This window comes from Schistocerca americana, chromosome 5 (genome assembly GCF_021461395.2).
Source record: "Schistocerca americana isolate TAMUIC-IGC-003095 chromosome 5, iqSchAmer2.1, whole genome shotgun sequence".
NCBI classification, from domain to species: domain Eukaryota; kingdom Metazoa; phylum Arthropoda; class Insecta; order Orthoptera; family Acrididae; genus Schistocerca; species Schistocerca americana.
Window position 1 is genome coordinate 643,563,762 of NC_060123.1, and position 26,522 is coordinate 643,590,283.

At 43.8% G+C, this 26,522-nt stretch overlaps 1 protein-coding gene across 1 annotated transcript in view; it reads right to left on the bottom strand.

Moving 5' to 3' along the window:
- The window catches only part of LOC124616170 (ATPase ASNA1 homolog), a 79,876-nt gene that overhangs the window by 13,579 nt on the left and 39,775 nt on the right, over positions 1-26,522 (bottom strand). The window contains exon 4 of the mRNA XM_047144452.1: positions 14,942-15,092. Within this exon, the coding sequence (XP_047000408.1) occupies positions 14,942-15,092 (151 nt within the window). The remainder of the gene's footprint in view (positions 1-14,941; positions 15,093-26,522) is intronic.

Below are 26,522 nucleotides of genomic sequence, written 5' to 3' on the forward strand. Positions count from 1 at the left end.
GAACACTCAAAGGAACAAAAGAGGACAAGAAAACAACAGAGAGACGCTAGAAACAGAAGAGAATAAAACATGAAAGCAGATTACAGTGGCTGGTCAACCACAAGAATAAAAAGGGAAAGCCAGCCACTCTGCAATACATTAAAACCTCCACCCTAAGAGCTCTAGGGAGAAGGGCACAGAGGGACAAAGGACATGCGCTAAAACCTACATAGAAGTATGAAACCCGCTCTCACGAATAAAACTTAAAACTAAAGCTGCTGTGGAGGCATTATCACCCAACACTGGAGGCAGGGTGCTGGGAAAGTTAAAAGTCTGCTGCAGAGCGGCTAAAAGTGGGCAGTCCATCAAGAGGTGGATGACTGTCATTTGGGAGCCACAGCAACACTGAGGTGGGGCCTCGCGACGGCGTAGGTAACCATACATTAGCCACATATGGCCAATTCAGGACTGGCAGAGGACAACTGATTCCCTGCGAGAGGCCTGCATGGAAAATTTCCACACATTCATAGTCTCCTAAATGACTTGCAGTTCGTTGTGTGTGCTGTTATGCCATTCCGTCTCCCAAAACCGGAAAACCCTGTAGTGTAAGACAGAACGCAGGTCAACTTCGGAGATCCACATCTTCAGTAACGGTTTCTGCGTCTCCTATTTGGCCAGCTTGTCGGCAAGTTCGTTGCCAGGGATTCCGATGTGTCCTGGCGTCCACACAAACACCACGGAACAGCGGGACTGTTCCAGGGCATAGATGGAGTCCTAAATGGATGCTATCAGAGGGTTGCGAGGGTAGCACTGATCGATAGCTTGTAGGCTGCTCAATGAGTCAGTACACAGGAGAAATGACTCCCCAGGGCATGAGCAGATGTACTCAAGAGCACGAGATATGGCCGCCAGTTCTGCAGTAAAAACACTGCAGCCAACTGGCAAGGAGTGCGGCTCAATATGTCCTCCATGAACATATGCAAGGCCTATGTGACCATCAGCCATTGAGCCATTGGTGTAAACCTCTTCAGAGCCCCGGAACATGTCAAGAATCTAGAGGAAGTGACAGCAGAGAGCAGCGGGGTTAAGGGAGTCCTTAGGGCCATGCAAAAGGCCCAGACGAAGCTGTGGCCGAGGCGTACACCATGGAGGCATATGTGAACAGACCACAAGCAGAGTTGGTAAAGGGAAGGACTCCAGTTCGGAGAGAAGGGACCGCACGCGAACCACAATCGTTAGCCCTGATCTGGGCCGCCAATGCGAGAGATGGACTGCCGCGGGTGGGAAAAGGAGACGGTAATTCGGATGCTCACGGGAACTATGAATGTGTGCTGCATAACTGGCGAGCAGTTGCGCATGTGTGATCTGCAGAGGAGGGACACCAGCCTCCACCAGTACAACGGTCACCGGACTCTGTTCTAAAAGATCCTGTCACTAACTGAACCCCACAGTGGTGCACAGGGTTGAGTAAATGCAATGCTGAAGGCGCTGCTGAACCATAAACCACCCTCTCATAGTCAATTAGGGGTTCGATAAGGGCTCTGTAGACCTGCAGCAGTGTAGATCAATCTGCAGCGCGATTGGTGTTGCTCATGCAACGGAGGGCACTGAGGTGCTGCCAGCACTTCTGCTTAAGCTGACGAAGATGAGGGAGCCAAGTCAATCAAGCTTCGAAAACCAGTCCTAGGAATTGATATGTCTTCATTACAGTGAGTGGATCGTCATTAAGGTAAAGTGCGGGTTCTGGACGAATGGCACGACGCCGACAGAAGTACATGAAACATGACTTTGCGGCTGAAAACTGGAAGCCATGGGCTAGAGCCCGTGACTGCGCCCTGTGCATGGCTCCCTGGAGGTGCTGCTCAGCAACAACAGTACTGGAGTAGCAGTACGAAATGCAGAAGTCGTCTGCATACAGAGAATGTGAGAGGGAGGGCCTGAAGCTGCTGCTAGACCGTTAATGGCCACTAAAAATAGACACACTCAATAAAGAGCCCTGCAGGACTCCATTCTTCTGGATATGGATGGAACTATGGGAGTCACCAACTTGGACACGGAAAGTATGGAGCGACAGGAAGTTTTGGATAAAAATCAGGAGTGGTCCCCGGAGACCCCACTCATACAATGTGGCATGGATATGATGTCACCAAGTCCTGTTGTATGCTTTACGTAAGTAAAAAAAGACAGCAATCAGGTGTTTCCATCTGGAAAAGGCTGTTCGGACGGCAGACTCGATGGACACAAGATTATCAGTCTTAGAGCGACCCTGGTGGAAGCCACCCTGACATGGAGCCAGCAAGCCATGTGACTCCAGGACCCATTCCATCTGCCAACATACCATATGTTCCAGCCGCTTACAAAGAACATTGGTGAGGCTGATGGGCCGATAGCTATCCACAACAAGCGGGTTTTTACCAGGTTTGAGCACCGGAATGATGGTGCTCTCCCACCATGGCGATGGAAAGACGCCATCGCACCAGATCCGGTTGAAGATGACAAGAAGATGTCGCTTGTAGTCAGATGATAGATGTTTAATTATCTGGCTGTGGATGCAATCAGGCCCAGGAGCTGTGTCGGAGCAATGTGCAAGGGCACTGACGAGCTCCCACTCCATAAATGGGGCGCTATAGGATTTACTGCAGCATGTAGTGAATGAGAGGACGTTCCCTTCCAGCTGCCGTTTGAGTGTGCGAAAGGCTGGGGGTAATTCTCTGATGCAGAGGCTCAAGCAAAGTGCTCTGCAATCGCGTTTGCATCGGTTCATAACTCGCCATTTATGGTAACACCGGGACAGCTGCTGGGGCCTGGTACCCGAAAAGATGTTTGATCTTTGCCCAGACTTGGGAAGGTGACGTGTGACACCCAATAGTGAAGATGTATTCTCCCAACACCACTCCTTCCATTGTTTGATATGGTAGCAAACACGGACACGAAGCCGTTTAAAGGCTATGAGGTGCTTCAGGGAAGGGTGCCGCTTATGTCGCTGTAGAGCTCGCGGGCACTTCTTAATTGCTTCAGCGACTTCCGGCGACCACCAAGGGACTGCCTTACGTCTCGGGCACCCTAGTGAGCGAGGGACCAAGTTTTCTGCCGCAGAAACAATTGTGCTAGTCACCTGCTCAACCATCACATCAATGTTACTGTGTGGGGGAGATTCAGCGGTGACAGCAGAGGTGAAAGTTCCCCAGTCCGCCCTGTTCAAAGCCCATCTGGGCAGGTGTCCGTGCGTCACCTGACGCTGAGGTAGTGACAGGAAGATGGGGAAGTGGTTACTACCACACAGGTCATCATGTGATCTCCAGTGGATAGATGGGAGAAGTCCTAGGCTGCAAATTGATAAATCAATGGCCGAGTAACTACCACGAGCCACACCGAAATGTGTGGCAGCCCCAGTATTTAAGTGGCAGAGGTCGAATTGCGACAGTAAAGTTTCGACACCTATGCCTCGGCCAGTAAGCATGGTACCACCCCACAGGGTGTTATGGGCATTAAAATCTCCCAGAAGTAGGAAAGGTTTAGGGAGTTGATCAATCAGTGCAGCTAATACATTCAGGGGTACTGCACCATCTGGAGGAAGATATACATTGCAGACAGTTACTACCTGTGTCATCCTTATTCTGACAGCCACAGCTTCAAGAGGGGTTTGAAGGGGCACATGTTCATTACAGGCCGAGTTTAGGACATAAATGCAAACTCTACCTGACACTCGATTATAGTCGCTACGGTTCCTGTAATATCCCTTATAGCCACGGAGGGCAGGGGTCTGAATTGCTGGGAACCAGGTTCCCTGGAAGGCACTGCAGATAGCAGGTGTAAAGCTTAACAGTTGCCGTAGCTCAGCCAGGCGGTGGAAAAAACCGCCGCAGTTCCACTGGAGGATGACATCGTGAGACTTGGAAGGCATGGAACATTCAATGAGGCAGTTTACACCTCAGAGTCACCTGCTGCCACCAATTTATTGCCTGAGCAGTCTATATCCATTATGTCTGAGGGTCTGGCGAGATCTAGGTCCTCAGCAGACGCCAAAACCTCCACCCCATCCTCAGACACAGAGCTTGTAGGTAGTGGTGGTGTGGGTGCCACCACAATTTCCTTGGTCTTAGGTTCCCCCCCCCCCCCCCCCCCTCCCCCTTGGGTTTCCCTGGCTGGGAGGACTTCACTGACTCAGTGTCCGGGACTGAGGATGTGCGCGACTGCTTTTGGACTCTTCAGCCACTGGCAGTTGTCATCTTTCCCACTAGAAGAAACCTGGGAAGGGAGTGACCCAAGGGACCCATACCTAGCAAGAGAAGCCGAAGAAGACTTTTGTTTCTTCAGTTTATAAGTGGGGACAGGCGTCCCCGATGGTTGGGGGGCGGTGGGGGGGGGGGGGGGCAGGGGGGGGGGCGTGTTGCTCCCAAAGTAGGTGGTGCAGGATCAACAGGGAGGGAAATGCCGCCCCCCCCCCTCACCACCACCACCACCACCACCACCATCAAGAGGGAGGTGTAGTCTTCTGGCTCTGAGAGGTGACCTGGGTTGACGGAGCTGATGGTGCCAGAACTGTTGTAGCGGCGGCATAAAACAATGTCAAACGCACTGGATGCAGGCGTTCAAATTTTCTCTTAGACTCAGTGTAGGTCAGTCTGTCCAGGGTCTTTTACGCCACAATTTTCCTTTCTTTCTGGAGAATCCTGCAGTCAGGCGAGCAAGGCAAATGGTGCTCTCCGCAACTGACACAGATGGGAGGCGGGGCACATGGGGTATTGGGATGTGACGGACATCCGCAGTCTCAGCATGTGACACTGGAAGTACAGCAGGAAGACATATGGCCGAACTTCCAGCACTTAAAGTACTGCATCGGGGGAGGGATATAGGGCTTTACATCGCACCAGTAGACCGTCACCTTGACCTCGGGCAATGAATCCCTCAAAGGTCAAGATGAAGGCACCGGTGGCAACCTGATTATTCTTCGGGCCCCAGTGGACACGCCGGATGAAATGTACACCTCACGTGTCTTCCACCCTGATGCCATGCACGCCAAACAGGGGCCCTCCCACGGACGCCACCCAGTTGCAGCAAAGGCCACCTGGCAGGATGGCCACTGCCGGGAGTCCCAATGCTCCAGGGGGATGGGCATCCACCCCTTGGTATACGTGGGGAGTTAACTGCACAGGCATCAGCAGAGTGGTCAGGGGGCTACAACCAACAGGGTACATGGCAGCCCCACCACAACGGACTGGCTACAGCGCTGGATATCAGGTGCAAAGAAGTCCGTGGTCATTGTCGATGCAGAAATCGACACTGCATAGAGCGTGGTGGAAAACGCACCCAGGAAGGTGTCCTTGCCCAAGAGATGGAAAATGGGCACAACTGCAATGCGACGACAAGAAAGTGGGCTAAAGATCTCAATGTACGATGGACACGATGCACATTGTAAGGCGCCCTTTCCCAATTTGCTCGCTCTTCGGGAAAATTTTGAAGAATGGAGGTCAAACCCTACAGGGGACCATCACATAAAGGCCAAAATGTGGAAACTCCTTTTAGTTGCCTTGTATGACAGGCTGCTGCATATGAATCTTGAAAGGCCTGTTCACAACAACATCCATTACTTGAAGTTGTGTGGTCATTGCACCAGTAATGGGTATTTGATCATTTTCTGGAAATTGTCTTAAATGGTTAATTATGTAATTTTATGGTCATAATATGCTTTTTCCCTCTTTTAAAGGAATGGAAATTAAATTCAAATGATTTGAAATGCCACTAAAATGCTCCTTTCAAGTCATGTGATGCACATGACGTCACTGGCTAACTCGCTGCTCCTACTGTCATGAAGCTATTTGTGTTGTTTTGGAATTTACATTACAGCAAACAGTTTACAAATAGTGTGTGGTACCACTCTGCACAAATACAGGTACAAAAACTCCTGAAAATTTGTTTTTAAATGTGCCAAAGAATGAGAAGATGCGTACAATGTGGTTGCACTGTACCAGCAAAATGCCACCACGTTGATGCAAAAATTCTTGTACTCTGAAGATAACATCAATTTACCTCCGAGAAATGCTTTCCCACTATTACATGGAAGGATAGAGTCATTCAACAAAATTAAACTGTTAATAAAAATTGTCATTATACCCACTATCTTGCACATCACTCGGGAGCTCAGTTGGTAAAGTGGTAGTCCATCAAAATTTATAAGGTGATAAATCGTTCACTCAAATACAACCCAAAAGAATGTTTTAACCTATTTGTAAAACGACTCAACAATCCTTTTATGTCAAAACCAAACCACTATTACAAAACTTCACCACACCAATCAGACATTTATTATGTTTTCCTTGCTGTTTGCATGTGTTTACATTTTCATTTTCTGTTCACACACGTCATGTCCAAAAATATATTTTTCGGTTGATTTTACCACACACTTTTTACCTTATTAGAAACAATGTTTTTATCTTTGTATGACCAGTTAGAGTCCTTATTGTTTAAACTTTTGAAGTTTCATGATCTTAAATAAAGATGAAGTAAGTCTGCTTCCGACACAAACATTAGTTTACATCACAAACATCACAGCCCTTACATTAGTGTTACCTGCATGTCGTGAACGCTTTACGTATCTCTTCAAACAAAACCTCATTGTCCTACACCTCGTTGTACTGTGGGCATGTGTTGATATCTTCACTACAAGCAATGCTTTTCAAAAAGGTGTATTGTTTGCATGCAAAGTAAATGCATTTATCCTCAGTTGTCCATTTCTCAGAGACAAAGATTAATGTGTAGCTATATATAATACATCCCACCATCGAAACAGTGGCTGCAGTGAATTCTTGCTAACAGTATTTTCATATTTTGCGTAACACTTCTAAAAAATATATGACCCTTCCAGTATTTGAACCTGTTTTCTCTTTAAGCATAGTCAGATACACTATCCACTGCGCCACAGAGCTGGACTTCTCCAGAGTTTGCTGTATAAGGAAATCAGCACTAATATTTGCTAAGGATAATTTTACTGTACTTTGAGTCATTTCATGACTGCTAGTCTACAATCTAGATACTAGATATGGACCCATTTGCAAAAGTTCTTATTTTGAGAGTTAAATGATGTTGCAGGAAGCAGGGAAAAGAATGTCTGTCCTTGCACATACCACCGCTGTAAATGGGTGGAACATAAACGCAGCAACTTTTGGAAGGTTTCCACTACCAGCATTCACAAAATTCCTTTCTATTGTAACTTAAAAATTGTAAATGCATTTTCCATCACTAAATAGCTAAACTATTTGCAGAAAAGTATGCAAGAATCTAGTAACTTTGGTTAACATTCCTATAACACATGTATAGCTTTGTCTTGCTTCTAATCTGTGACATCACCAGAGCTTCAGCCAGTAACGGAGCCTTTTTTATCATGTCAGCATATCTTTATACTTAATGATTTTTAAGCTTTAATCACATGAACAATATATTTTGTAGGAATCTTGGCCATAAATGCTATATGATTATAACAATCACTAATAATAATAATAATAACCACATTTTAACATAGGAAAACAGCCTATTATTACTAACACTCTGTTGTCTTTTGATATCAGAACCTTAGCTTCCCTGGGAAGGTGTTACCTGAAAGAATCCAGCACCACCATTCCCCTCCTCTTAATCAAGTAGACTAGTGTTCTGCTCCAAACAACCATCAACCAATTTGAGGTTTCTTTTTTGGTATGGTCCCCTGTGAATAACCACATAGTGGGGCGGCTGACCATCATCATCATCATCAGAGCTCCAATCATTACTGATCTTCTGGCCTTTTCATTGCCAGAACATCTTATAACAACAATATATCATTCTACATCGTGCCAAAATAAACAAGTGTCTGCTTATTGTTCCCTTAGGCCGATTCCATAATGTTGAAGTGCCAGTAGTTCTTCATTCTGTGAAGTGGGAACTCACTGAGCTCTATTTGGTCTTTACTGAAATGAAGCCCCATTCACTCTACCATTCTCATACAGCAGCCTACACTAATTTTGAATTCCATGCTGCCTGCTGTTGCAATCTTCCTGTCTCCACCACTTTCAGTTTGGAAATTTGAAGTAATCACGAAGCCTTCACTGTGTTTCTCACGTGCGTGGCACTAACTACTGCTTCAATTATGAATCCTTTCCTGGTTCAGTCTCCTGAAAGTTAGGAATTTACAACTGGTGTTCTTTAAGTTATTCTTCACCTAAGAACTTTCACTTCTTTCACAGTAAATTTTCTTCTTGTTTGTACTGTGATTAACTTAAAATTGGCATTATCTTGGAAAACTTAACAATAAAAATCATAAACTGTCTCTTTAATAGCATATTTAATTTGTTAATGTACATTTCAAACCACAGCTTTATCATTATGGTTTCAGTTAGTTATGAAAGGGCCTGCACTGTGATGTCAACACACCAGAAATGCATATCTGTAAATTTTGCTGATATCTGTGCAATGGCACTGCAGTGAAAAAGCTTCCCCAAGTTGTTAGAACGAGTATATAAACGTACACCATTTTCAATAACAACACTGATTAAGTTTTACTTCGAAGCGTACATTGGCAAATTAAATATGTATTGAAAACACAATATGCAGACTTTATTATTAATTTTTCCCTTCATTTCACCATGTCAGACTTGCCAAGAATAGTCATGATGGCTACCACGATGAAAATAGCATTATATTGTCTGTATGAACTAATTATAAAACTTGAACACTTACATCCATGTACCCCAACAAAGACACAGTTCTCATTTCAGTCATTATTGATCGCTTCAATTTACTGCTATTACAGCGTTGACAATGAAAGCACAGTGAATACTATTGTTACTTTTACTCTCACAAAATTTGCATGCTAACATGAACGTGATGGAAAATGCAACTAAATTCAGAATAAAAACAATAATATGTTGGTCTCTTGGCTCCCTGGTGTTGGAGCAGCACAAAATATGAACACATTGTGCCTGATTCAGCATTTGTTGCTAACCTTGGAAATATACCCTGAAGCAGTACAAGCCAAAGTGGCATTGTTGTACCCTGTGTTTTGTTTCTTGTGTCACCTTTAGACAAAAACAGTAAAAAGTTCAAGGTAGCAATTGACATTTTTTATGCCTAGTCAATTGTCTGTAGCAATGTGTACTACTGTTGAATATCTGCCCATTTGTACTACTCAATTCCAACTACATTATGATTCAGGAAAATGTCAGTTGTGTGGTAAAAGTTCACAAATATACTTAATACGATATGCATGGTCACTGTTGACAGCACGACTCAGTACGAAGCCTCCTCACTACTCCTCTCCCCATGCTTCTCCTAGTTTTTGTTCAAGCTGCTGCCTCCAGTCCCCTGCTCACATTTCTGAAATTGTTTGAACTTGTGCTTCATCACAATTACCAAGCCTTCATCTGCAAATGTAAGACAACTTTTATGTGTTGCTATAACATAATGTAAAAAAACATTGACTCAGCAACCAAGGCTTAATTTGTCAATGTAACTGCCCATATTTTTCGAATGACGAATTTGGGAAAAACTACTACTTACAGTCAGATAAATATTGCAGTTGATATTATATAACCTTCTATAAGTTCGCAAGCTTCTGAGGTCACTCTAAATATATGTCAATCTTTGGAGTGACTATGTCACACCATTTTTCCATTCTATTTCTTCAACAATGCCAAGTTTTGACCCCCCTCCTGGGTTGGTCTTCAGATGTCCACAGGTCAGTGTCATGTTCCATTACATAAAGGCATTCTTCCATGCTTTTTCTGAAGAAGAGGAATTAAGGGGTAAACATTTCTCAGGCTCTTATCGGTAGACCATAGCTACTGGCTAGATACTAATAGCAGGCATTCCAGAGAGAAAACAGAAAGAAAGAGCGTGTTTAGTACTGCTTGCTTCCGGGCTGGATGGTAGATCAAATTGGTGTCTAAATACCTATTTGTGCTACGACACACCCAGCATGCCCTGTTCTCAGAGTACTGTTAGATCTGTAAATCATACATCTACGGATTTAACATTTACAGAAGGAAAGTATGGGAACACTGTAGTGACCAAGTATGAGTATGAGAGGAAAAGAGATTATGGTTACATCTTGTTAATGTCAATTATTTCAGCAATCAAGACAGTGAATAATATGCTGTTAGGAATATAAACAATTCCAAGGAGGCCAATTTGGCAGCACAATAATAATTTTTCTGTTTTTTCTGACATTTTGGAAACATCCCTCCAACCCCATCTTGTACTGACTCCTATCAATACCTTTCTAAAAATAACGGGCCACCCATAACACCCCACCCTTCTTTAGAAAAAAAGTGGGAGAACATCCATTTACATATGAATGCATAACCAGCTTTCAACATTCTTGAGTCACTGGTAAACATCAGAACACACCTTAGAAGACCCCAGTAGAAGGTTTTGAAAGAGTGCATTGTTAAAGTACCAAAAGAGGAAAATGATGGACCTAATCATCCAGAAGATATTACTTTCACATAGCTTTCTCCTTTTATATTTTTTCATCCTGTACATGTGACGTTTTTCTGAAAGCGGTGATATTTGTATTCCATTTTAAACTGTATATTCCACTTCAGGGCATATTTCAGAAACTGCTAACCCGGTGCACTTTTCTGTCCAACAAAGTGATCATGTGAGGTGAATAGACAAAAAAAAGTTCTCAAGGTATCAATCGACATTTTTTATGCCTAGTCTGATTCATGAATGACGGAAGTTTATCCCAGTCAAGGCACAACAGAGTTCGCATCGTTGCTGGTTCTAAGCAACAAGTGTGGTATGCACATGCATGTGCTTTGCACCTGAAGAAGCATGTACCTTGCAAATAATATCTCTCGCTTGCTTATGTAGAATTTGTTGCTTACCACCACCACCACCAAAGACAACTCACAATGAACTGAATAAAACCTCACTAAATAACTAACTGCAATGATGTTTAATGCTTGCATTGGCTATGACAGAGTACTCAGAATCCTACTGAATGTTCACTGGCTGTCAGAGAATGCATTACGCAGGTGCACAGAACAAGCTTAAACTAACCCACAATTATTCATGACAGCATCTGTAGGATCCTACAGCACTCTTACCTTGCAGTAGAAAGAAACCAGTGCATGAAGAAAGTACAACAGCACTAAAATATCCTTGGGCTCTAAAACTCAAAAGATCTGGTTTCCAGTAAGAATGAGAAAATGGAACTGCAATAGCCTGCAATCATTCTTTGACAGTTCTATTTTTTTTTCTCACATTACTTTATTATCTTCAGACAAAATTAAGTAGCAGTGAGTGAAAGCTATAAAGAGTACTTAAAATGTAATTCACATCATTATATAAATTACATTAAGACATAATGCCTGCTGGCTTCTGTCTTTGATTCTTCTCTTGACATTTGTTTAGTGACTTTTCTGATCTTCCACCAGCATAAATGGCTGGCATTGTTAAAATTTCACACTCCATTGCTCATGATGGACTGGCAATATGCTTACGACCACAGATCATAAGTACCTATTGTGTCAACATCTGAGGGCTTTTCCCTGGTCATTACTGCTGTGTTCTCTCCTTGCTACCTGCAATGTTCGTTCACTGCAGTACAGGAACCCATGCTCCATTTAGCTTGAGGCATTCCTCTTTTTTGTTTAAGCTTTCATCATTTTTGTGGATTTCTATGGCTTCCCTGAACGAGCAGGCATGACAGCTCTTCTCCACCATGAGCAGTTCCATCCTGGTGAGTTTTATTATACTGTCAGCCTCACACAGCACATGCTTCACCATAGCCAATTTCTCGATATGTCGCAACCCACAGTACCACTTATGTTCTGTGATCCTGGTTTAGATGGATTTGTGGATTCGTCTTTCCCACATACACTCTTCCAAATGTACAGAGTATGCAGTATATTCCTGACATTGCAATTGGGCCCTGGGCCCTTTTGTCTTTTGTAGATCTGAGACACATTTTCATATTTGGTTTGTATGTAGTCCATACACTTTCTTTGAGCAATATGAAGTCAGAAAATGTCAAACAATCACTGGCCGAAGAACCCGAGACTGAAGCCAATAGGCAATATGTCAATAAGTGGCCACAAAAGCCACAACGATTTTGTAAATTAAACTATGTTCAACATTTGCTGCTGTTCATTTAAAATCTTGCCCATAATGGAGAAACTGACAAAGCTGACAGTAATTTTCTTCCACAGCTTTGGAATGAAAGGTTCTTCACTGTAGAGGGAAGCACAAAAAATACCATGAAATTGGCCTATTTGACAAGTTGTGTATCTGCCTATCGATGACTCAGAATAACTATCTGGTGAGTTGTTACCTTCACTCCTAAAATTATTTACTGACATGCATAAAGAAATTATCACAAACACATGGTGTACTCAAAAAGTAAGGGGCATTTTCTTTTATTTAAATGTTGGCAACATAGGTCAAAGTTGCCCAAATGCTCTTCTATCTATTGCTCATCTATAAAACCATGAAGTCATTTGTTTTAATTCAGTAGTCATTTGACTATGGGTAACTGAAACGGTGCCTTTTACAAAAATTCCTCCTGATACTTGTGAAATCCTTGCTATAACTGTATTTTCATGTGCATATGGATTTTCAGCTGCTTGAAACCATCAACAGTTGAGCTAAATTTCAATTCTTTTATCTTGGCGGTTTGTGCATGCCTGCCCAGACGCGGGAGATTGCTGTGTTGCCAGTTGTACGCGCCAAGAGAAGCAGCGCCATAGTATAGTTCGCAAACTTATGTTTAGGGGGCAGTGCGCAGTTTATGACGTAAAGCCACCACGGCCGGATTAACCCTTTTGCTGCTACAGAGACGTGCTCCCCACATTCCGCGATGTGCGTGCAATTTTGTCATCATTGCATTGCTCGCCTGTGCAGACACATGGTGTTTCGACTGCTTTGACACACTTTATCATTCGAGTTCATAAAAACTATTTGGCCCAAAAATTTGATTTTTACACATCTTCTTGACTGATCCCTTCCCCCCCCATAAATGACTTAAGTTTGTTTCGATGTTCAATGCAGTTATTGTGCAGCATTAGATGTAGTAAACCACTGCACGAAATTTTGAAGAGTTTGCAGAGGTAAAAGTCCATAGTGTATACTTTCCATATGGTCGATTTTAGTTGCCACTAGAAAGTTCAAAAAATTACATTCAAAAGAATAAAATTCATGAAGTAAGACACTTCGATATTGTTTTTAAATAAAGAAAATATTAAGCACCGAACAAGGTTTGAACTCAGAACCTTTGGCTTAGCAGTCATACACTTTCACCATTACGCTAACGCAGCTCGTCATTCAATGCATCCCCCGGAGGACTTTAAAATATCACACAAAATACCGACAAACACTGTTGGTATGACTATGAATTACGTTTCGTCGAAGTACAATAGGAAATAACAATTACCGCTGTTCTTTATCGCGAAAAAGCGGTTAGTGAGAATGATACAAACATCTTTCCTTGCTATCGCCTGAATTAGGAAGCTTATTGGTTGTTTGGTTTAATTAATAGAATATGAAGCAATTGGTACAAAGAATGCTTTTTCCAAACTTTCTATAAAAGAAAGTCTGCTATCAAGACATTGCTTTTGTTCAATTACTTGATTTATGACTGAACATTTCTAAAACTGAAGACACTCGTCCATGCTCTGCACTGCAGTCGAGCTCTGGCAACGTCATTCTCTGTTCATTGGCTGATTGTGTTTTGTGACGTCAGATGCGCAGAACGAACCTAAACTCGGCCGCCGTCATAAATGATGCACACTTTAGTTTCTGAGCCTACACTAATGATTGAAGAATACATTAGACAATGGTATCAAGACTTCAAAAGTTGCCGTACATATGTGTCCAATGGGGAGTGGTGTGGTAGGCCCAGTACCCAAACCAATGAAACTGTGGACCGAGTGGACCAAAAACTGATGGTTGGAGATGTGGCTGATGAATTTCCTGATGTTGGACACTCCACAATTTACACAACTGTCACAAAAAAGCTCGGACATCATAAATTGTGTAGAAACATAAACTTCCTTCATAAGAAGACATGTTTCCACTCCATTGTCCATACCAAGAATAAGATGCATCACTTTCATTGAGAACTTTTTGACCACTCTCCGTACAGTCAAAACTCCACACACAGCACCTATATGTCTTCCTGTACCTGAAACAATGGTTTGATGATCGAGGAACTCAAGACTACAGATGTACGTTGTTTCCATTTTCCAGGTGGAGAAGTTTTATGCGAATGGTTTGAAATATCTAGTAGATTAAAACTATGGAAAGAGCTTGGAAATGAACAGTGACTATGTGGAAAAGTGAAGTAAATCTTTGGGCACAAAAACAACAAAAAAAAACTGCTTCTATCTAATACCCTTTTTAATGACTGAAAGGCCCTTTCTTTTTCAATATGCTTTGTACCTCAGTACCTTTACACACATCTGAAAAAGACGACAACAACAACGACGACAATAATAATTATGATGATTAAAAAAAAAGCATCAAAAAATGTGAAAAGAAGTGAATGTATGAACCATGATCTATTTGCAGTTGCGTAACATGGAGACATACTGCACTGCAACCTACATTTACTTGTATTTGCTTCAGATCTCTGACTTTGTAAATGGTGTAAATAAAGCAAGTTTTTAAAATGTTGCAATAAATTTTATCATTATACAATGTTGCAAAATTACAGAAAAAGATGGGATCTTTGATGGTCATTCTGCTAAAAAATATGCTTAGTATGACACTAAATGCTACCAATATTATTGAAAGCATTCATATACACCTGTAATTTCACACCAATGTCGAAAAAAGGAACTGACATACTATGTATAAAAGCTGAAAAAAAAAAGAGCTGCTGTAGTGGATATATAATTTACATACATGTATTAAACTTTTCTTTCTGTTGTAGTTCTTAAATTTTCTTACTTTGCTACTGCTAACAACACATTCTTTTAATTACACATACCTGGGAAACGAAAGGGCTAATTTTCATTTTCAATCGTATAATCTTGCCAAGTCCTTTTTCAACAACTTGAGGGAATGACAACAATCTAAGTGTGTGGCCAGTTGGTGCAGTGTCAAACACAACTGCAGAGAAGTTCATACCCTTCACAAGCCTGTGCAGAAAAATCTCCATTATTGAACTTTTACAATAAATAACCACCTAAATTAATACTTGTCATCAATCATGATTCAGTACTTTTAACAAGAAATAATATTCAGAATAATTACACTAAATATTATCTGTTGTAACTACAGACTGTACAGACTGGCACTAGAGCAAAATAAAGATTAATATTGTAAATAAATTGCAGGACTCTAGGAGAGAAAGATAGGTTAATGACATTCGAAGAGGAGTCAAATAATCTCAAATGGTAAGAAGTAGCATTATCAGAAATGTGAGAAACAATTCTAATCAATTAATGTGTTTTATTACAAGGAGGAAATGCCTTACAGTAAATAAGAAAATCAGAAACAGCACTGCACATATTGGAAGAACAACAACATTAAATGATGGAACAGAAAACTCTGATGGAAAGCCGATCTTCTCCGCACTCGCTCAGCGAGTCTAGAACTGCCCACTGAACGGCCAGGCACTGGTTATCTAGATCCAGCGGAAAATTATTTCTGGCACTATTTGCACACATGTGATTGCCAGAAAATAGTTCGTTGATTGTAGCGTCCCCTTCTTCTGCTGCTGGTTGATGCCCTCTGATGGACTTTGGCCGCACGTATGTGTTTGTGCTCAACTGTGGTACTTGCTTGTGAACACTCAAACACTCTTCCATTAGCCAGACTTCGCAGCGGAGTCGGCAATTCGCATCGCTGGTCTGTCTGCGGTGTTCCCGCTGCAGTAGGCATCTGTGGTGACTTGCAGCTATGGTTTCAGCAAAGGACACAGTATGCAGTACCAAGAAGAATCAACCCAAGGATAAAATACCAAGAAGAAGCAAGTCCAGAAGATTGCAGCAGAGGAGTGGAGGAAACAGATGGGACAGTGAACAGAGGTGATAGAGGAAGACAGCAAAGACAACAGAAAATTGTTGTAAAGGATGATGAAGGGAAAGAGGAAAGGTGAGAGTAAAAACACCACTATGCTGGATGAAATGGAAAATAAGTAAACAATACAAAAAGTTGAAAGTAATGTGGGAATACCACTTCCCATCGCTCTTAAATTCGCATTGGATAACTGACTGGGAGAGGCCACACGGGGAGAGGCCAATTGAAAAGGATTTGATCTGGGCAGAACTAGAATCCAGCACTGGGCAGTATGAAAGGAGGAAAGGCACCAGATGTGTATATAAAGTCAGCAGAAATGGTACAAGAAGTTGGAATCACAGGGAAAACAGTGACTATACTCGTTATGAAGGTAGTTTGGAGGGAGAAAACAACCTCAAAACACTGGAACAAACAAATGATTGTCCCTGCCTTCAAAATACAGTATAACAACTAGAAGGGTGACACTGATGTGCTGGCAACTGTGCAAAAATATTTGAGAAAATACCAAGGAATAGAATAAGGGACAAAAAGTCAAGAAGAAAATGGAAGGAACGGCAACATATCTTATTTCTGCAGTATGGCAGCTGCAGGACAAACAATGAGCATCGACAAGATCTGTTGTTGATCTTCCCGAATCTTAAGGAGCTTGACAGTGTGTGCAATAGTAAGTTAAGGAAAGTCTTTGACAACAAAGGTGCACGAAACTGTGCAACTGACAAGGTGAAAGAAATATACCACAGACGTAGAAGATACATTAACATAGAATATGAGGAAACTGACTGGAAAAAAGAATTGTGCTTTAAAAAAATAGGAAGTGCACTTGCATAATTACATTTTCGTTGTTGTCCTGGGTGACAGAATGCACAAGATAGCAGACAGAATTACAGAGAATGATGAGAAGTCACTGGGCTTTGCTGAACTGAGGAAACAAGGAAGATGAAGTTCAACAGCAATAGATGGATGGGCAGGGTTGGTTGGATTGTGTGGAGAGTTCATGACCCTGACCAGGAAGAGGCAGGGATCTACAACAGAACTGAGTCTGGCAGGGGAACAGCTGAAAAAAGTTGATGTCTTCAAATATGTTGGAACCGTAGTGGAAACACACACAGAAGTGATTTCATTCCATATCAGATAAAAAGCTCCAACAGACAAAACAACACACTGGTTGGTGCACCACTTTCTGTGATACTGGCTGTCTGTGTGATGTGGGGAAAGCAGGCTGGCCAAGATTGTCTGTATATAAGGTGCAGTGTGTGTGTGCAGGAATCAAGTCAGGAGCCCGAAGAAGTTGTTGATACATGCGAGCAGAGAACGGCAGATACCATAGTCAACTGTCTGTAGCATTCTACGCACACATCTGCATGTAAAACCATACCAGCTGCAGTTGTTAATGCACTGGCAAGTCAGCGGACTGAGCTTTGTTCTGACTTTTATGATGATTTGCAGCTGCTACTGAAGAAAGACAGTTTCCGGCAGAAGTTGATTTTCAATGAACAAGTGTCTGAAAAGGTGACTCCTCATAACATGTTAGTCTGGAGCACAGAACACCCACACATGATCGTGATCACATTAGTGATTTATCTAAAAAAATTTTGTGCCAATTCCTCTTCACAAGTTTATGGATAATTTTTCTTTGTGGAGAGAAAAGTGGTTGATTTCGTGCACATGGGCATGCTTCAGCAATAGCTTACGCCACAGTTAACAGTAAGACAGTGGAGATTTAATTCTGCAACAAGCTCACACTCTATCACACTTTCTATCAGATTTTTCTGATTGCCTGAATACTGAATGTACTGCCTCAGTGTTGGATTGGATGTGCTTCCCATAATGGGCCCCCACAGTCACTTGACTTCAAGAGATTTCATCTTATGTGATTATCTCAACGATAATGTAGTTCAGTGTGTGTGTGTGTGTGTGTGTGTGTGTGTGTGTGTGTGTGTGGTGGGGAGGGAGGGGGGAGGGGGGGGCAGTATGCATTTTGCGCTCTAGCTCATCAAAGGATTTATTCTGAAAACTAACAAGTTCTCTTTGTGTTTTGTGTTTACCTGTCAGCGATTCAACACTTCTCTTGTAGTTTGCATGGTACATGTAAATAACCCTATATTGCTTAAAATTACTGCATTTTATTTTGCTATTAAGAATGTAACTGCTTTGTATTTCAACACTATTTAAAACCCTTCCTACAAAAGTCTTTAAGAAGGAGCTGTGCACAATGCGACAGTCAACTCAGTAATATGATAGTCAAGTTCATTCAGTCTGTTGTGTATTCCATGCATTCAGTTCCATTAAATCAATGGCCTGTATTAAGAGAAACTGTCATGTATTTAAGTTAGACTTCTTTACATCTTCGAGAATTGCTGACCAATTTTGAAATAATACTGCAACTTATTATCTGCAAGATGACCATTGTGGAACTGTCCTCTGACAATAAACGCCATTAACAGAAATTTAACTTCAACAGCATCACCTCGATTACTTAAAAGCATTTAAAGCACCTATTAAATCATTCACAAGGCACATGTGGAAACACTCATCTAGGCAACTAAGGTCAGTCAAGTCAGTCAGTCTCATTACCTCCCCTTACATGTTTTTCTATCGCTTCCACACAACAAATGGATCCATCTCGATTTGGACGTCAGCGTGTTCTGTCCCTCGTTTCCAACCATCCTCCATGAGAAAAGAACTACAGTGTTATGCATGTAAGAAATCATATGGTGGCACAATGCACAGTAACAAGGAGCAGTTTACTATGTGATGCTCCAACCAATCAAATCTTTCTGTTGTGTGTATGTAGTGTGGGCTTCAGGGCGCAAGTGGAGCATTTAGTATCGATTTTCATGTTAAGAACAGGTGTGGCGAGGGTACTTAGTTACTGTAGGGCTCATCGCAAGTGATATAAAGCATAGTATTACATTAAGAAATGGCAGTGAGAGATTTCTAGACATTTTAATTTTTTCTGGGGAAAGTCAGGAGCAGAAACAGTGGCACAATGTGGTGCTCCCCCAGACTTGCTAGTTACCAGGGTAAACAACTGCTGGAGTGTGAGGCATGGAACAGAGACAGAGCGCACAGTGGTGATGCTAAGCCATACTCCTCTGCAAAGAGCACACAATGCATGTGCGTATCACTATAACAATTCTGAAATCTAGGTATAGTTTTTGTCTTGGAATTTTGCTTCAGGGTAATTACTGAGCAATTTACTGATCAATAAGGTAATTTACTGCCAGGAATTCTGATAAATTACAATATGAACTGAGGATGTAACTTTGTTTGAATTTAGCTATGGCTTATGTTTAAACTAGTTAGTTAGTTAGTTAGTTAGTTAGTTACATGTTACATAAATCATCTGAATGATTGTTTCATTGAAACGATGTACATTTCATCCTTAATCAGTCACAATAGCAGTAACATTATCAATTTAGTTTACCTTCCACTTTTCTATCAATGCTGCAAGTGAGAATTACTCGTGTAATTCATGAACTGTTCACATGCATGTGAGCCAGTAAATAGCTAGCATTATACTAGTGAAATACAGGTATTTCAAACATGCAGCAAAAGAGACAACACAATAACAGAGGCCACTTTCAAGTACCATCATCTGTAAAAAGGAAGACAATGCTGCTCGCTTTCAATGGGAATGCTGTTTACAATATCACTGAGCAATAAGATTTTTGTAATTTTAGGGTTTTGTGTCTTTTGTCAGTAAAAATGGAACCCTTACAGGATCTTTTTGCTGTCCGGCTTGTCCGTACGACTGTTAAGAACCCTTTTTCATACAAATGGGTAAACGTATCAAGTTCAGATTTGTCATACACTAAGGTCTACATTTCCTTGGCAGTGTAATAAATTTAAGCCCCTGAATCAATGTATTGGAAAGATATAGCCATATCTGTAACATATTTTGATGCTCACTAAGTCACTCACCGAAACCTACAGGATACTTCACATTGGCCTAGATTCATGAAATTTAGCAAGAAAGGTTTCACAGTACAAATAACGAAAAATCTGAAAATTGCTAACTTGTCATCATGCTACTATACTCAAGAGGATTCTTAACACAGAAATGAAGAGTGGCATCACAAAGAATAAAATGAAAGGAGTTACTTCTACCTCTATCATTTTAATTTTAGTATTGTTAATAACGATACATTTAGTCATTGTAATGGTTGATTTACTGTTGCTGTTGTAAGAACTGGTGGTAATGCTACTGGTGCTGTTGAGTTGGAGAGTTTTGATTCTTGTAATGTGACTGCTTATCGCACTTACGAGGGTGGTTTGAAAAGTTTTTGGAACGGAACAGAAAAAAGTACTTGCATCACTGAAACGTTTTTATTTTTCGATGTAATCTCCTTGTAGGTTAATACACTTGGTCCAACAATATTCTAGTGCCTTGATCCCATTTCAAAAATGAGTTTCCTTCAGGCCCGCAAAATAGTTGTCAACTCCGGCTATCAATTCTTCGTTTGGTTAGTTGGATTGGAGAAGGGACCAAACTACGCGGTCATCAGTCCCTCTGACCTTGGAATAACTAAAACCAATAAAACCTGACACTGTAAGAGGGAACTAGAACGGCCCTAAAATTACAAGCTATTGACAGAGAAGGAAGGAAGAAGGCAGAATAAGAGAGGAGGGAAAGAAAGTGACTAATGACAGGGGCATGAAGGAAGAAGCACAGGTAGACAAGACAGACACTCAAGATAAAACAGACCCCATAAGGAAAGGAGTGGGAAGGCAGAGGGCGGGGGTGAACCATGAACCACCAAGCCCAGTCGAAGCTAGTCCAATGGGGGCAAAGGGGGAAGTAAGACAGCCTGCCATCCCCTCCACCCACTGATAAGGTTGAAGGTCCCACCCTTAAATAAAGCGATAGAAACCCCCATCACAAAGAAATCGTAAAACTAGATCAGCCACTGAGGCATTGTCAGCTAACGCCAGGGTTAGCAAGTTAGGAAAGCTAAAATTCCATTGCAAGGCAGCTAAGTTGGGACAGTCCAGTAGTAGGTGAACCACAGTCAACATTGATCTGCAATGACAGAGAGAGGGGTCCTCACAACGGAGGAGATAACCGTGAGTCAGCCAAGTAGGGCCGATGCGGAGTCAGCAGTGGTCGACAGAGGCCTTACGAGAAGCGCGTAAGGAGGACCGCCACATAGTTGTAGAATCCTTTATTGCCCTGAGATTGTTTGGCGAAGAAAGAGTGTGCCATTCTGCATTCCAAAGTTCCAAAACCTGATGATGTAATGCCAAGGGAAGGTCTATTTCTGGAACGCCAATAGCAAGAGATGGCCTGTTAGTAGCCAATTTAGCCAGTCGATCAGCAAATTCATGCCAGGGATGCCAATATGGCTTGGGGTTCAAATGAAAACCACGGAGCATCCACATCGATCAAGGAGAGAAAGGGAGTCCAGGATAGCTATGACCAACGGGTGGCGAGGGAAGCACTGGCCGATAGCTTACAAACTGCTCAAGGAGTCACTACAGATAGTGAAGGACAGTCCTGAGCAGAAGTGGACATGGTCCAATGTGCGCAGGATGGCTACCAACCCTGCAGTAAAAACAAGGAACGAAATTCCATGTGTCTCACAGAGCTGTAAGCATAACCAGTGTAACCAGCAACCATGAAGCCATCAGTATAAATCACTTCTGAAGCCTGGAATAAACAGAGGAGACAGTAGAATTTGTGGTGAAGGGCCTCCAGAGGGACAGAATCGTTTGAAATGACAGAGAAATCAAGACAGAGTTGTGGCTGAGAGACGCACCATGGAGTGATACGCGCGCGAGTGGAAAAAAGAGGTGGTAAAGGGATGTGCTGGAGCTCAGAAAAGAGTGACTGAATGCGGGCAGCCACGGTAACCCTGCATTGTGGCCGCCGCCTCAGGAGGGGGATCTCCGTGTCTGGATAAAGGAGACCATAATTAGGGTGCTCTGGGGTGCAGCGAATGTGGAGCGCATAAGATATCAGCTGTTGTTGGCGCAAAATTCGCAGCGGTGGAGAGGCTAATCACGGGGCTAGTCCAGAAGGCACCAGTTGCAAGTCGTACCCCACAATGGTGGATGGGGTCTAGTATCTGCAATGTCAAAAGCAGTACCATAGACAGGACTCCTGAAGTCTAAACGAGACTGGGCCAGCACTTTGTACAATTGCAGTAGAATAGAGCGGTCTGCACCCCAGGTGGTATTGCACAGACATCTAAGAACATTGAGATGTAACCAGCACGTCCTCTTCAGCTGGCGAAGATGAGGGAGCCAGGTCAACCAGGCACTGAAGACCAGACCCAAGAAGTGATGGGTGTCCACCACCTCGAGGGATTGGCCATCGAGGAACAGGTCCAGATTAGGATGGACTGTACGGGAATGGCAGAAATGCACAACATGACTTGGCCACCGAAAACTGAAAGCCATGGGAGAGAGCCCAAGATTGCACTCAGTAGACTGCCCCCTGTAGACGGCGTTCTGCAGCGCCCATGATGGAGGAAGCAACGTAGATACAAAAATCGTCAGTATACAAAGGGGGACGCTGTCAGCCCAGCAGCCACCACCCGTCCATTAATGGCTACGAGAAAGAGAGGGATGCTCAGCACGGAAACTTGTGGAACCCCATTTTCTTGCCGATGGGAAGTGCTGTAGGAGGAACCTACTTGGACCCGGAAAGAGCGACAAGAAAGGAAGTTATGGATAAAAACGAGCAGAGTGCCACGAAGGCCCCATTAGTGAAGAGTGGTGAGGATGGGGGGGGGGGGGGGGGCAGGTGGTGTCGTAGGCTTTGTGCAGGTCAAAGAAGACTGCAATGAGGTATTGCCGATGGGCAAAAGCTGACCGGATAGCGGACCCCAGGTGGACCACGTTATCTGGCGTAGAGCGGCCACAGCAAAAACCACCTTGAATCGATGACAAAAGGGTGCAGGATTCAAGGATCCAAAACAGCCACCAACTCACCATGCGCTCAAGGAGCTTGCTGAGGGTGCTGGTAAGGCAAATTGGATGGTAGCTATCCAACTGAAGAGGTGGCTTCCCAGGCTTCAACACCGGAATAACAATGCTTTCCTACCACTGGGTAGGAAATACCCCCTCACTCCGCAGACGGTTGGAAAGGGTCAGTGGCCAGCCACTGGTAAGTTTTGGAGCATTTGGTTACGTATCTGATCCAGTCCAGGAGCCGTGTCGGGACAAAGGGCAAGGGCGTTGGCGAATTCACACTTGCTACGTGGGACATTATAAGGCTCCAAGCAGCGAGAAACGAAAGACAAAGGCCTAGCGCTCTTTCAGGAGCAAGAATGTGGGCAGATACTAAGTCGATGCCAGCGCTTGAGCAAAGTGTTTAGCGAAATGTTCTACGACAAAGTCCGGATGGGTAAGGACAACACCATGCAAAGAAATTCCTGCAATGACCAAAAATTCGCCTGAGTTTCACCCAGACTTATGAAGAGGGTGTGGTCCTATGGCAGCCGCACATCGTTCCCAGCATATCCATTTCTGAAATTTGGTTAGGTAACGGGCCCGGGCACGGAATCGTTTAAAGACCAGAAGCAGAGCAGTAGAAGGGTGCTGCTTGAAGTGTTGAAGAGCATGGTGGCGGTCTTTTATGGCCACAGCAATTAATGGGGTCCACCAAGGGACCACCTTCCTACAGGGGGAACCCAAGGAAGAAGGGATGGCTGAAACAGTGGCAGAAAGAATGCTGGCAGTCAAAGTCTGTGTAGACTCATCAACACTGCTGTGTGGTAATAAAGGGGGGATGGTAGAAGAGAAAAGGGCACAACAATCAGCTTTAGAGAAGGCCCACCTGGGAGGGTGATGGAGAGAGAGACACTGAAGGAAGATCAGAACAATCAGGTAATGATCGCTGTCACATAAGTCATCCTGGACACCCCACTGAATGGAGGGAAAGAGGGGTGTGGGCATTAAAGTCCCCTAGAAGCAGGAAGGGAGAAGGGAGTTGTTGAAGGGTGGTTGGGCAAGGGATGTGGGTGGCCTGTCAGGCAGGAGGTAGAGATTACAGATTGTGATTGGAGTGGCCAGATCGACCCTAACAGCAATTGCTTCTGGAGTGGTATGGAGGGAAACCCATTTATAACAATGTCCTTGCAGACCAAGGTGCAAACACCATTACAAGACCGCAAGGGGCCAATTCGGTTCCGACAGAAAGCGTGGAACCCATGAAGGCTGGGTGAGTAAGAAGTGACAAAATGGGTCTAATAAAGAGCAAAGCAAGCAGCACAGGAGGAGGAAAGAAGGGGCTGCAACTCCAGGAGGTGACGCAAATATCCATTACAATTCCACTGGAGGATTCTCAAGCTGTAGTCCAAATGGGAAGCGAATGAACCAGAGCCAGTCACGCTGCTGAGTCGCCATCCATCACCAATAAGGATGGGGTAATGTCCATATAGGTGAGGTCAGACTCTGTTGGTTCATTGGCTGGAGGAGGGGAAGGTACTGGAGAGGCCTTGCCCTTGTTCTTGTGTTTGTGCTTCTTCTCTTGTAAAGGTAGAAAAGGGCAGACTGCAGTGAGGTCGGGCACAGAATCTTACCTAGCAATCTTAGTGCCCACCGGCCGTGGATCACGCGGCCGATGTGAAGCTGCAGATTGCCTTTCAGTGGGATGCCAGGAGGAGGAGTCCTGGGAGGCAGCTCCAGTGCCGGCAGTTGCCAAAGAAGGGGAGCGCTTCTCCAGTGGGGGAGGGGGAGCAGCACTCAAAGGGCACTGATGGGGAAGGGGAGGGGTAGTGAGAGAGTGAGGATGAGGCAGAAGGTGTGGGGCGAATGGGGCGGGGCTGGGAAGAGGAGGTGGTAGGAGGGGGAATGGACGTAACTCAAGCAAAAGTAGAAGTTGTACGCACGGGATGGAGCTGGTCACACTTTCAACAAGCCTTGCGGTAGCTAAGTCGATCTAATACATCGGGCATGCTGGCGAGCATGGAGAATGCTGTGCATTACAATTTACGCAAACTGGCAGGGGAGCACAGGCACTCCCCTCATGAAGGGGGTGCCCACAGTCACCACAGAGGGGATCATTGGTGCAGTGGGAAGACGTGTCCAAACCATAAACATTTAAAGCATCTCATCGGTGGTGGAATGTTGGAAAGTAAGGTTTTACATCACATTGATACACCAGCACCTTGACCTTCTCTGGGAGGGTATCCCCCTCGAAGGCCAGGATAAAGGCAACTGTATCGGCGCAATTGTTTTTAGGGCCTCGCTGTATATGGCGGATAAATCAAACTCCTCGCTGCTCGAGGTTTGCACGGAGCGCCTCATCAGTTTGGAGAAGAAGATCCCGGTGGAAAATGATGTCCTATACCGAGTTCAAAAATTGGTGGGGTGCGACGGAGACTGGGTTGTCACTGAGATGCTCACAAGCACGCAGAACTTAAGATTGGGCAGTAGAAGATGTCTTTATGAGCCGCATTTTACTCATGGATTCCACTTCACTATACTTATCTTCAATCATATCTACAAAAAACAAAGGCTTGGTCGTGGCAAAATTTTCGCCATATGTCCTGGAACAAACCAGGTACTGAGGGAAAGATTTCAACCCAAGCCGGCGAGTTTGACCCTCTTCCCAGGGGGTGGCCTGTGGAGGGAAGGTCGAAGGATCAGAAGAAAGAGTGTCATATCTTCTATCACTCTTAGAGATGACCACAGAATGGCCAGGATGGTGAAGCTTTTGTCGCTTCATGTACAAGGTGTCCGCCCTAGTACGATGCACTCCGACCAGGGGCTCACCCCGTGGGCACTATCCAGCCACGGCAAGGGCCGTCTGACACGGCAGCCATAGCTGGGAGTTCTGATGCCCCAAAGCGATGAGCACTGACTCCTTGGCATACACGAGGCGTTAACAGCTCAGGTACTAGCAGTGTGATCCCTGTGTTGCAAGAGGGCTCAGCCAAGTGGGTACTTAACTACCACACCACACGGACTGGCTGCTGTGCTGGTGACCTAGCAGGAAGGGGACCAGGTGCAAGGGGAAAAGGGAGGAGAGGGAAAGAGGATCCTGCACCATGGAAACTAGGTTGGGATTTCATCCCCAAATGGCTCACACTGAACGGAAAATGTTGTAAATGGTGAAAACGTTGGAAATGGAGGTCAAACTCCAAGGGGAGCAAAAACGCCAAAAAGGAGATAGAAACAGCAAACTAAACAATAGCACATACCAAAACAAAGCCGAGAGGATAGCCAGGTCAATATAAAGAAGTCCACCAAGGGGGAAAGGAGGAGGCAGGGAGAAAGGAGCAAGGATAGGGAGGGAGAGGAACAGGGATGGTAATGTAGTCTGCAAAAAGGAAGGAGACTGCAATAGCTCGGGGCCCCGTGTGTGCCACACACATACCCACAAAACAGACTGTGGGCCCTCTGGGGGTGAATTCTTCATTTGAAGTGATTCTTTGTCCACCAGGAAAAATTTTCAGTTTTGGGAAGAGATGGAAGTGGCAACAATTCATACATTAGTTTGTGTAATTTTGCCATGGCAACGGCACTTGTGGGCGGGCGCGCATTGTCTTGATGGAAGATGACTTTCTTCCTTTCTAAACTTGGCCTTTTTTTTGCAT